The sequence below is a fragment of the Candida orthopsilosis genome (genome assembly GCF_000315875.1).
Source record: "Candida orthopsilosis Co 90-125, chromosome 1 draft sequence".
Taxonomy (NCBI): domain Eukaryota; kingdom Fungi; phylum Ascomycota; class Pichiomycetes; order Serinales; family Debaryomycetaceae; genus Lodderomyces; species Lodderomyces orthopsilosis.
The window spans coordinates 1277423-1288988 of NC_018292.1; the positions used below are offsets into that span (position 1 = coordinate 1277423).

Genomic DNA, 11566 nt, shown 5'->3' on the forward strand with positions numbered 1-11566 from the left:
GGTGAGATCATATCTTGAACACTTGATGTAAAAGTATCTCTATTTTGAGAAATACATTCATGTAACAATTTGAATAATCAAGCTTCAAAACAAGCAAAACCTCCATAGAGTTCTCTCTTTCTCCTTTTTTATTCCTCTATTCAAAGAAGTTGTTTCCTGCTAATTTGGACACCACCACTACTACTAATGATATTACCGCTACCACCGCTACCACGGTCACCATCGCTACAACCACTACAGCCACCAACAACTTGAACAACTACTCCAGACAATTGCCAACATTGATTTCTCCTGAAAATATTACTATTACAGTTTTGCTACAATTGGTGGCCAATTTTACTTAAAAGAAAGTCTGATGTCAAATCTATTAGGAAATAGATTCTACGTGGTTATAATCTTTTGAAGCTATTTTAATTTTTGCTATGTGTTTTTTTATACTGTGACTTCAATATCCTATCATCTTCTCATTTTTATCTCTTGTGAGTGCTTTCCTTTAATTACTCTCTCTTGGTTCAACTTTAAAGTGGTTGTGACTGACAAGATAACAGTTCGATGAGTTGGAATTTCAAACCGACAATCGAAATCTCCTTTTTCGCAAGATTGAACCATTATCAGGACAACGTTCAACTACATTAAACACCACCAATAAGCCCTTGGTCACGATTATATTGCAATGTGAAAATTTCCAACTGTAGAACTCTTGATTTGACTTTATATTGTATGGTCAAAAGGCTCTATCAATTTGTTAACATATCCTCTAGTATCAAAAGCAAATATAAAAACGAATGATTTTAAACCCCACACCTTGATGAGCAGCCGACAAAATTGGCTTTAAGCAGTATGATTATTCCAATTGTTTACAAGTGGGGAAAATTTCATCCAAATAAGCTGGCTTAATTGATGAACAAGTTAAAAAACAATGGGAATAATGTCATGGATAATTCTTCATATGAAAAAATGTGTGTGGACAGCTTGATTCACCATCTCAGCCCATTGATTAAAGATTGTGTCCTTGGAAATTCTTGTATTGTTTGGTAGTGGCGTCACGCAAATGATTTAGCGTCAGAATGGTGATATGAACTTGGTACTTTGTAGAAACAATAATTCGGCAAATGCAAGTAAAATGTATAATCTTTGTAAACCTAATAACATTGAATAGTGTTTATCCTTTGACAACACCATCTTCTTTTGTTGACAAATACTCTACGACTGCATCACCCCAAGACCCCTTTTTCTTATAATATGCCATATCTGGTGGTAAAGAGACAATACCTCGAATTAACTCATCACTCAACTTTTCTTGGTTCTTTATTTGATCCAAGCTTGTCAAATATGTTCGAACCGTCATTACAATGGCACCTGTCTGTGGTAATCTCGTTAACACCTGTCGTTCACATCTCAAATAGCAACCATTGATGAAATCAATATCATCTACGGTCAATCTCTTCACCTCCTCGCCCTTTCTAGCATGATTATTCAATGTAAAGTAGTCGCCATGAGTTTGTATTGACCAATTATGCCTCACCCATAAATCGGTTGGCTTCAAATTATTAAAAAATTTGTGCATGGGGTTTTGCAAGTTTGATTCGTATTGTGGGACTAAAGTGTGAATGTATGAGATTGGTTTATTGAAGAAAACACTGGGGTCAAACCCAGCAGGGAACCCTACAATCGATGATCGCAAAATATACTCTTGGTCTTTTTTACTTGCGTCGTTCTTTAACAACAAGACAAAGTCTTCTTCCATGTTAGAACCAATATTCCTCAATAGCTCGTGGGGCTGTAAGCTTTTAGCATCTTTTCCGAATTTCAATCCATTGATTTTGTTTTCAATCAAGCCAGTTTTGTAATCCAATGCAAAGTATCGTGGAAACCTCTTCAAGTAAAAGTCAAAAATGACTTCGTAGAATTCTTGTAACGCGTTGATGGGTTTGGAGTTTTTGTCAATATGCATTGTTTGTGTGGGGTTCCTCTTTAGTGATTGTGCCTTTAACGTAGTTACTTTAAGGTACGTGTTTTCAATCAACAACCAATCATGAGGAGTCTTTGATATGTTCTTAACACCAATCTTTGGATTGAAGTTTCTTTTACCCACAAATGGGCGTATTGGTAGTGGTAGTTGCTCCTGCCATCTAAAATCTGGGTCTATTGAAGTCACATTTGCAATGAGTGGGTGTTTGTAATGCCTTTCGTTTTTATAGACCAAACATGCAATAGCTATGATTGTGACGAGTATTATGGCTAATATTTGAAAATAGGACATTGTTCATAGACCAAGAAAAGAAGGTTGTTTTGTCAGCCAAAAGATGTACATTTCCCCCGTTTTTATGATTAATAAGCTCCTCTACTTTTGGTTTTCATTGATAAGATTTAAAATTCCGTTGATAAGCGCAATTCTATTTCCTCTATTAGTACAACTCATTCACTTTTATAGATATATAATACTCTCAAATAAGACTATGTAATACACGTGCATCCATATCCTACAAACAAAACTTGTTCTTTAATTTCTCATTGCGAAACGTTTTCTTTTCTAAATACTTCACTATTCAGTCAATCTTCATATTTGTGGGATGATACAAACCCATTGAATTACAACCAAATAACTCCCAAATAAATAGCGCCCACTAGTGAGAAATGACTTCGCCATGAGGTAATTTGTTTGTTGCTGTAGATGTATTGGATGGTTCACCATTACCCTTCTTGAATGCCATAGCCATAGTAACAGCACCAGCAACAAATATCAAAATACCACAAATAACTGTACCCAGTTCAAAGTTAGTTGTAACGTTCTTTGTTTGTGGTGTTTGTGCGTCGACTTTAGTCAAAGAGAAAGCTCCAAATACGAAAAAAGCCGAATTCAATGAAAACATTGTGAAATCAACTGTATCTAAAGGTGGTGGAAGAGAATATAGTAGATGGATGTGGGTAAACAAATCTGTCCGTTTATATAATGGTTTTGAACAACTATGAACACAAATGAAAATATAATATAAATTAGGGCCGTGGTAGACGTACGGCGTTGTATTAATGATCAAAAGATAGGCCAACAAAAATGTGTCATGGTAAAACTGTGGTGTGTCAAATATTGCGTATGGCACTAAAAGTATTCAAAACAATAGGGAAAGGGATTTTTTGTTGAATAAAGGGCATATATTGAATTGTCTTTGTATGTATTGCACAAAAATGAACCCAACAAAGCGGAACGCAATATGAAAAGTATAACAACATATCAGCCTGCACAAATCAAAGCCGTACGTGAACCAGAAGGTTTGAATGTAAAATTATTTGATTAATATGCTCTAAATTGAAGTGTATTCGCGTGAAATATCCTTTAGTGATTGTTTCAGCACTTTTCCTGCCTATTGAAGTGGTAACAAGTCAAAAGTATCATCATTACCTTTTAGATGTAAGATAGGAGGGGATGGAACGTTTTTCATTTGTGAAGTTAAGTGACAACAACTTCATGGTTTTGATTCCTCATTTTGTGCAAATTGTTGAGCATAGGCTGCCTTGTTCATAGTGAACGCTTGATTGGTTCTGATATGATCCCATCCTTCAAAGACAAAGTATATTCTCCATTGCTGGTGTTTCGTGAATATTTAATTGGTTCTGATATAAGCAATCTCTGGTAAATACAAAGGGATAGTCTCCATTGTTTGTATTTCTGTAAACGCTTTCCCTTAGTAAACTCGAAATAGCTGTGCATCATTCCAAATCATCATATAATACCTCATTGACCATGGTAATCGGAAGATCCCATACTCCACTTGGAGCTTGATGTATATACTCTTTAATCACTTGATTACTACTACTCTTAGGATCATTATTGTCATTAGGAAATTGGGTATATTCATCAACAAATGTATTTATATCATCCAATTTTAACGTCAATACTTCAGTATTGTATAATGCAAGAACCCAATAGGTGAATAACATCAACATTAATGAGTAACTGGGTATAGCAACACTCCAATACTTGTCTGGGTAGTAATCAATAGATAATTTGTGAAGTGTTGACGGTGGTACCAAAGTCCATGCAACATATAAGAAAAGTGCCAATGAACTTAATACGTAAATGGTGAATCCTCTGTATTCTGCTTGAGACAGTTTTATGTTCGACACTGTGATATCTGATTCTCTTGCCAATTGATCTTCAATGTTGACAGCTAAGGGAATGTCTTCCTCTTTATCATCATCATCATCATCATCATCATCATCATCATCATCAGATAGTTCCTGGTCCAATCTTCGTAGAATAGGTTTGGGTGAAGGTGATCTTGAATGTTGTGATTGTAAAGTGTGTGATTTTACATCTAGTAGCGACATTTTCTGAGCAAAAGGTGTATGTGTATGAGAACCTTTGCGTGTGTAAGATTTATAAGACTATGTATTTTACGTACTTACTGTTGATATAATTTTTGTTCTCCTCATTAAACCAATTGTTTTCTTGAACCTTTGAAAAATAATTGAACAATTGTAATTTGTAAAATAGCCATACCAACCATCAATAATACTTCAAATACCGAGAAGTAAAAGATTCTAGATTCAGTAGATTGAACGGTAGCTTGGTTTCTACTATTTCTAGTCTTGTAAAATTGTAAAGTTTTGGCCAAACCATCCAATTGGGATTCAATATTATCAACAGTTGATCTCATATTTTCCACATGAGCCAATGGCTTAGCATTTGGCTGATTTGGCAAACTTGCTTTAACATTATTCGAAGTGGATTCATCCTCAACTTCGATTTCAAAATCAACAACTTTTTCCAGATATGTTGACATGGTATTTGAAAAACAAAACTCATATTCACCAGGGATTTGAGCAGGGAATACAAAGTCACCATGTCTCTTTTTGTTTTCTTGGTATATGACATTTTGATTTGGATCAGTTATGACATAGTCAACGTCAAATGAACCACCACTTTGAACAGCAAAATAATATCTGATTTGAGTTGATGGTTTTTCAGTAAACACGTAGAAACATGATCTTTCTTTAGCGCCCAAAATGAATGTGAATGCAGATGCTGAAATCAATTGAGCAAATGCTAAAACACAAAGTATCGACTGTATGTACATTGTTGCTGAAGAGTGTTGAGTGTTGTTTATTGCTGAGTATTCTCCAAAGATTTTAAAGGACAACGAAATTGACAAAAGTTTTTCAACAGACAGAGCAACACGAGAAAAAAAAATTTATTTCCGGCTTAGACGTGTCATTCAATCTATCTCATTACTTTGTAATGAGTAAAGTAACTAAGGTCAATGGAACTTACTTACACTCCATTCCTTCGCCAAGTTTGGTTGCACTGAAACTCCCATACAGATTCCTTAAGTCGTTAATATTTATATATACATATTTATGTACAGGTGGTTTTTACCCTTTAAATCCTTCTATTGATCTGGATGCAAATAAATCATTTTTCCTGCAGCATCAAATCCAATAGCTCTATCCAATTTCCTATCTCTTCTAGATGCACCATAACGATGACCAAATTCACCAACATTCTTCATGGTAAACCTAAATAATTTATTCTCATCTTTTCTCTTTTTACCATACACAATATCAATCTTTTTATCTTCTATAGCTTGTTGTTGTTTTTGAGCTTCCTCCAAGTTGAATTCAGTCAATTTCTTTAATGTTTTTGAAGCCGGCTCAAGGTGTAGTATTTTTGCTGCATCTACTGGTCCAAATGGTTCATTTTCTTCGATAGTTAAAAACCTGTCGGTTAATGTCTTGTGTGGAGTTGGAATTTCCGTCAAATTATCAGCAGTATAACCACCTTTAAATACGGGGAACATACGTTTCATTATTGTTGCAAATGATTTCAAATCCTCGGCAATCTCCCCCTATAGAAAGTTGAGTTAGTAACACGGTTCTAGTTTTGTAACATTTTGATCTTAATTTCAGGGCTTAAATTCTAACCATATAATTTGTGTCTTAAAGACTAATCGAATAAATATAAAAATGCAATTTCATCACAATAAGATCAAAAAGTTCTCTTAGTAGAGTGTCGGGACATACCTTTGGTTGAAAATTCTTTTCAATTGCACTGAGCTTTAATATAGCTTCAACTCTTTGTAAATTTATTCCATACTTATGAGCAATTTCTTGTGGATGTAAGCCATTAACTTGTTCATCTTCAACAATCTGAAGTTTTAAATGTTCTGGTATTATATATGCTGTTTTGGTGTAAATATTATGAGGGAATGGATGCAAATGAGGATTTCTTCCTGGTTCATCAAAATTTCTCATTCTTGATTGACCCAATTTGGGGCTTTCGCCCACAACTGATTTCCCATCATTGACAATATAGTTTGGTTTATTATCTTGTGGTGGATAATAGTATTTATTTTTATGATAATCACCAGTTATACTTCTAGGACCAAGAAATTGACGAAACTCTTTGAGTAGTCTTGCTTTATCCATCAATTCTTTTCTACTGATTCTCATTACTCGACTAGAAGTTGAAAACAGTCTCATTGTGATGCAACTGGTGAAACTCCTCCCACTCATATCGTTTGTATTGGATGATACCTTTGCTGTTAGTTGGAGAGATCTTTGAAAAGAAAAGAAAAGAAAAATTTTCATTAAAAAAGAAAAAAAAAAAACATTTGGAAATCAATGTCGCAAATAATAATGTTGACGCATGTTTACTTTTCGCGACACCTTGTGATATATGCAGGAATACAAAGTTTTTTGTTTACAGAATTCTGACAACCAAACAAAAGACATATCTAAAGTTCTCCTTTATTATAGACTGGTGATTTTTACTGCACTAACTCAAGCTCATCTGAGCCATTATTCTTCGTTGCATACAGTACCTTCCACTTTTCATGTATATATATTAAGATGTCACTGGATATATTAGCTGAATCTATACATCAACGCAATCCATCTGGATTATTGAACTCACAACATTCCAACGCGTCTGTAACAAATTGCACACCAGTTGTTGCAAGTAACAATAACAATACACACAAATATCAACCGTCGGCAGCAGGACTGAAACGTGCTAGGCCCAGTGAAGATTCAGATGACCCATTTAAAGATAAATCACAACAAAATAGCACCAAGAATGATCAAAAAGGGTTTAAAATACTGCATCATAGCTTTAACAAGTCATTCCTCAAGAATCAAAATTTGTTAAACTCGCCTGGAGTTAGATCTCAAGAAGTACACACATCGCATTCACAATTCTATCAAAGCTCATTACAAGATCAACATCACCATCAGACACAGCATGCTGTGTCAACATCACAACTACTGCGACCACCGGCACCATTTGAAGAAAAAACGTATGTTGTAGAACAGGAAGAAAATGAGGATGACGAAGTATCACTTGAGGTTCTTGAAGATATGCACAAACTCGAACAACATTTTCCCATCTTGGCCACTGATTATAGATTAATTGATAAAATAGGTGAAGGGACTTTCTCCACTGTATACAAAGCAGAAGCAATCAATGGTAAAATCAAACTTGACAGTGACGTTTGGAAATCGCCTCCTTTAAAGAAACACAAGAATGCGCCAGCAGATGCTTCACTGAAGAAGAAAAAGAAGAATGCTGTTGTTGCATTAAAACAAATTTATGTTACATCATCCCCCAACAGAATATTCAATGAATTGAATTTGCTTTATATGCTTACTGGTAGCTCAAGAGTTGCTCCATTATTGGATGTCTTGCGTCATCAAGACCAAATATTGGCCATATTACCGTACTATCATCATTATGATTTCCGAGATTTCTTCCGTGACTTGCCTGTCAAGGGAATTAAAAAGTACATGTGGGAGCTTTTTCAAGCTTTGGAATATGTGCATAGTAAAGGTATTATTCATCGTGATTTGAAACCAACGAATTTTCTTTACGATCCATTTAAAGGGCGTGGAGTTTTGGTTGATTTTGGATTAGCCGAAAAACAAGTTACTCAATCCTCATCTAGTACTTCTTCACCTACACCAACTAGCTGCCCTTGCTTATCAAGAGAAACTCTCGTCACTAACAAATCATTATCTAAAAGAATGTATGTCAAAGGTGCATACCCCAAATCCGATAATCGACCACCAAGAAGAGCCAATAGAGCAGGTACTAGGGGTTTCAGAGCACCAGAAGTCTTGTTCAAATGTACTAATCAAACTACACAGATAGATATCTGGTCAGCAGGAATTATTGGCTTTTCATTATTGACCAGAAAATTCCCCCTTTTCAATTCACCAGATGATACCGACGCCATTTTAGAATTGGCGTGGATATTTGGTTATGAAAAAATGATCAAGTGTGCTGAATTACATGGTTGTGGGTTAGAAATTTCCATGAATCAGTTGCACAAATTCAATGGGAACTTGATCAAAATCTTGTATGATTTTCTCAAAACTGAAGTTGATAATGATAGTGTTCCTGAAGATAGTGTCATTTATGACACGTTAAACTTGTTTAATTCAACGGGCGAAAAATTTATAAGACCTGCATATATTGAAGAACCAAACATTTCACAACATGAACGAAATTTAATGATTGATGAATTCAAAAAGGAAATGGAAGATTATAAAGATCATAAGTATTTAATGGAATTGTTGTATTCGTGTTTTAAATTGGATCCGACAAAGAGATTAACCGCAAAGGAAATTCTTCAATTGCCTTTTTTCCATGAATTGTCACCATTGGATAAAGATGAAGATGTGGTGTTCTAAATTTAAAAAAAAAACAGCTGATTTCCAATTAAATTACCAAAGTAGATATATCTATTAATACAAGAGTTCTGAATTGAATATATAAAGTATGGAAATATACAAAATCGTTTAGAATAAGATGTAAAGTTCTTTTTTTTTTCTTCTTTCGGTCACTTGTCATAACGGTCATAACTAAAATCATCAAAACTGTCGTCTTCTTCAACATCAAATGAATCACGTCTAGAACGTTTTCTTTTGTTTGGAACCATGTGCAATACGCTAGTTTCATCTAATTTGGACAGGGTTGTTAAATGTTTTTGTGTTTGCCCATCTATGTTGGTGAGATTGCCATTATTACTGGCCTTGTTGTCATCCCGACTGCCGTCCGTGCTATTGTTGTTGCTGTTGCTGCTGTTGATCATCGCCTTATTCCACTTTTTGTTCAACTTTGTAATCAAATCATTTTGCTCCTTGACTGATTGCATAGCTCGAAGCGGAGTTAATGGAGATACACTCGCACCTGATGTGTCCTGGTCATGTATTGGCATTTTCAAATCCAACTTCACCAGACTATCTGCATTTGCACTCGAGTTTAAGTCTGCACCCACATCTGCATTACCACTTGCGCCTGCGCTCGTGGTCTTTTTTGCAGATTCCGCATCATTTAACGACGACGATAATCTTCTCCTCGGCACCATCATGGTCGACGATGATGGCAAATGTGTAAAAAATTTGGCTTCTGACAACGCAGTACTTAATGGCGGAGACATTGTAATCAAATGTGAATGTAATGCGCTAGTACCAGGTGATCCAACATCAGGTGTGTTGTTGTTTGACAAGTCAGATGCATTATTGAATTCTATTTGTAAGTCTTTGGAAAACGCCAATTTCCTCTTCAAGTAAAGTGATTGTTGAATTAAACTTGTTGATTTCAATTTTTTGGTCGGTGCCGGAGGTTGTGTAAATGATGACGAAGATGTACTAGTGGCATTTTTCATTTCGGGACTTTCCAAATGTTTGCCAATTGTATCGTGGTTTAATCCAGGGCTCGTAAACTCATTTCTATCTTCTAACGGAGACTCATTCTGAAGTTGTTTCCCTCCATGAATCAAAGTTTCTGAGGTCGGACTGGCATTCAAGCTATAGATGTGGCAACCTGAATGATGAGAAGATACGGGGGATGTTGGAATTGTGGTTGGCGCTGCTGTGTACATGTCATGGAACTTAAATTTGAAATCATTTTTCAAATGTTGGAGTGAAACTTCATCTTTGAAACTACGCCTTTTTGACCGATGCATTGGTCTTGCCATACCCCTTGTTGTCAGTCCGAATGACATAGAGCTTGTTGTAGCTCCAAGGACAGGTGTGGTTGGAATAGTTTTCAAAGTATCACTAGATTGAGATACTCCTCCACTAGTGGTCATGTTTGTATCATATTCCGACTCATCGTCAGTCAAAACCGCTGATCCTTGATTACTACCACAACCAACACCGTGTGAAGACTTCATCCTTGTATCACCACCACCACCACCACCACTACCGCTACCTTGATCAAATCCGTAATCATGTCTATTCAGCCCCCCAAAAGAATTCCCTACTGGTGTCATGGTGAATGTATTGTGATTCACATGCCCAAGCGATGCCAAACTTGCTGAACTATCATTCCGCGCATGATAGCGAAGATTTTCATCCACTGATACAATTGAATTCCGGGCACTTTGTTCAAGACTCACTATCGACATACTTCTTGTCGAGCTTGGTGTTGGTGCTACATTCTGTATTGTATTGATATTGGCTGAACATAGTGTTGGAGTTGAAACGATATCACTCTTGTGGTTAGCTGATGCTGTTGTAGATGCTCCATTAGCTGCAGTCGAAGTAGGTGATATGGAGTTTGCATGTGGGTTAATTGGTGCCGACTGGTGTGTGGCTTGTGGCGGGGGTGGTAGTTCAAACGCGTTATTGTTATTGTTATTATTGTTATTGGTCGTGGACGATGACACTAAACCAGGAGATGCGCTATGCCTCAAAGATTGATGTGGCTGTTGCTGGGTATTCAAAGATGGCAACACATTCAGTTGCAATGTGTTTGATGGAGGCAGTAGTATGTTGATTGGCGCTGGTTGTGGCGTTGAATATGATGAATGGTTAGAATTGAGCGAATTCATTGATGACGACCTCTGTCTAGTATAAGTAGACGACATTGTTTATCGCAAATCTATTGTTGCACTGTCTTCCTGTATCAATCTCCTATGCGTCCAATATCTTCTGTGACCTCAAGGTAAACGCTGGATCTGTACACGCCAGTAGTGATTATCAAAACTGCGTACAAACTGTGTATCCTTTCTTTTTATTTGCAAATTGTACAATATAGACACAAGTTATATAAAACGTGAAATGAAACTAAAACAGGTTCTAATCTGTGTTCTGTGTAAATGTCTAATGTGTATCTATGATGTATCACAAGCAAAATATGTCGATCAGTTGATATGTGGGTTGATTAATTTTGTATCAATGATTTAAAAGGGTCTTCTCCGACAGTTCTTTATTTTTATTTTTTTTTTATCTCTGTCTTTCTCTGTCTTTCTCTCTCTTATTGTTGTCACTTCTATTACAGTATTTCTCATTTTTCTTAGCACCAATGGAAGAAATTTTCGTACATGCGCGACAAAATTGTTTGCACCACTGGACAGAAAAACTTCATACCAAGTTCGTCATAATCGTTCGCACCGCCTGTAGAAAATGATTCTTTCAAAGGAGGACACAATTATTCGCACTTCCCTGAACAAAATCATTCACACTGAGGCGGACAAAATTGTTTGCACTAGCCAACACAAAATATTCACACCACGTGACCTACAAATGTTTATACCAACTTCAAACAAAACTTTCATACTCT

At 36.0% G+C, this 11566-nt stretch overlaps 6 protein-coding genes across 6 annotated transcripts; 1 reads left to right on the forward strand and 5 right to left on the reverse strand. All coding sequences in view use genetic code 12, as the record gives it.

Moving 5' to 3' along the window:
* Positions 1–1162: 1162 nt before the first annotated feature.
* On the reverse strand, positions 1163–2263 carry CORT_0A05760 (hypothetical protein; the record flags this gene model as incomplete). Its single annotated transcript, XM_003866355.1, has 1 exon — positions 1163–2263. The coding sequence occupies one exon, from the start codon at positions 2261–2263 to the stop codon at positions 1163–1165; it is 1101 nt and encodes a 366-aa protein (XP_003866403.1).
* A 1445-nt stretch (positions 2264–3708) lies between these two features.
* Positions 3709–4329, reverse strand: CORT_0A05770 (Gpi19 protein; the record flags this gene model as incomplete). Its single annotated transcript, XM_003866356.1, has 1 exon — positions 3709–4329. The coding sequence occupies one exon, from the start codon at positions 4327–4329 to the stop codon at positions 3709–3711; it is 621 nt and encodes a 206-aa protein (XP_003866404.1).
* A 104-nt stretch (positions 4330–4433) lies between these two features.
* On the reverse strand, positions 4434–5078 carry CORT_0A05780 (hypothetical protein; the record flags this gene model as incomplete). The annotated part of the gene is made up of 1 exon (XM_003866357.1): positions 4434–5078. One exon carries the CDS (start codon positions 5076–5078, stop codon positions 4434–4436), a length of 645 nt encoding a protein of 214 aa, XP_003866405.1.
* A 312-nt stretch (positions 5079–5390) lies between these two features.
* CORT_0A05790 (Mrps35 protein) lies at positions 5391–6513 on the reverse strand (the record flags this gene model as incomplete). The annotated part of the gene is made up of 2 exons (XM_003866358.1): positions 5391–5846; positions 6022–6513. 2 exons carry the CDS (start codon positions 6511–6513, stop codon positions 5391–5393), a joined length of 948 nt encoding a protein of 315 aa, XP_003866406.1.
* A 336-nt stretch (positions 6514–6849) lies between these two features.
* Positions 6850–8688, forward strand: CORT_0A05800 (Cdc7 kinase; the record flags this gene model as incomplete). Its single annotated transcript, XM_003866359.1, has 1 exon — positions 6850–8688. One exon carries the CDS (start codon positions 6850–6852, stop codon positions 8686–8688), a length of 1839 nt encoding a protein of 612 aa, XP_003866407.1.
* Positions 8689–8837: 149 nt separating this feature from the next.
* Positions 8838–10871, reverse strand: CORT_0A05810 (hypothetical protein; the record flags this gene model as incomplete). The annotated part of the gene is made up of 1 exon (XM_003866360.1): positions 8838–10871. One exon carries the CDS (start codon positions 10869–10871, stop codon positions 8838–8840), a length of 2034 nt encoding a protein of 677 aa, XP_003866408.1.
* Between the last annotated feature and the right edge of the window lie 695 nt (positions 10872–11566).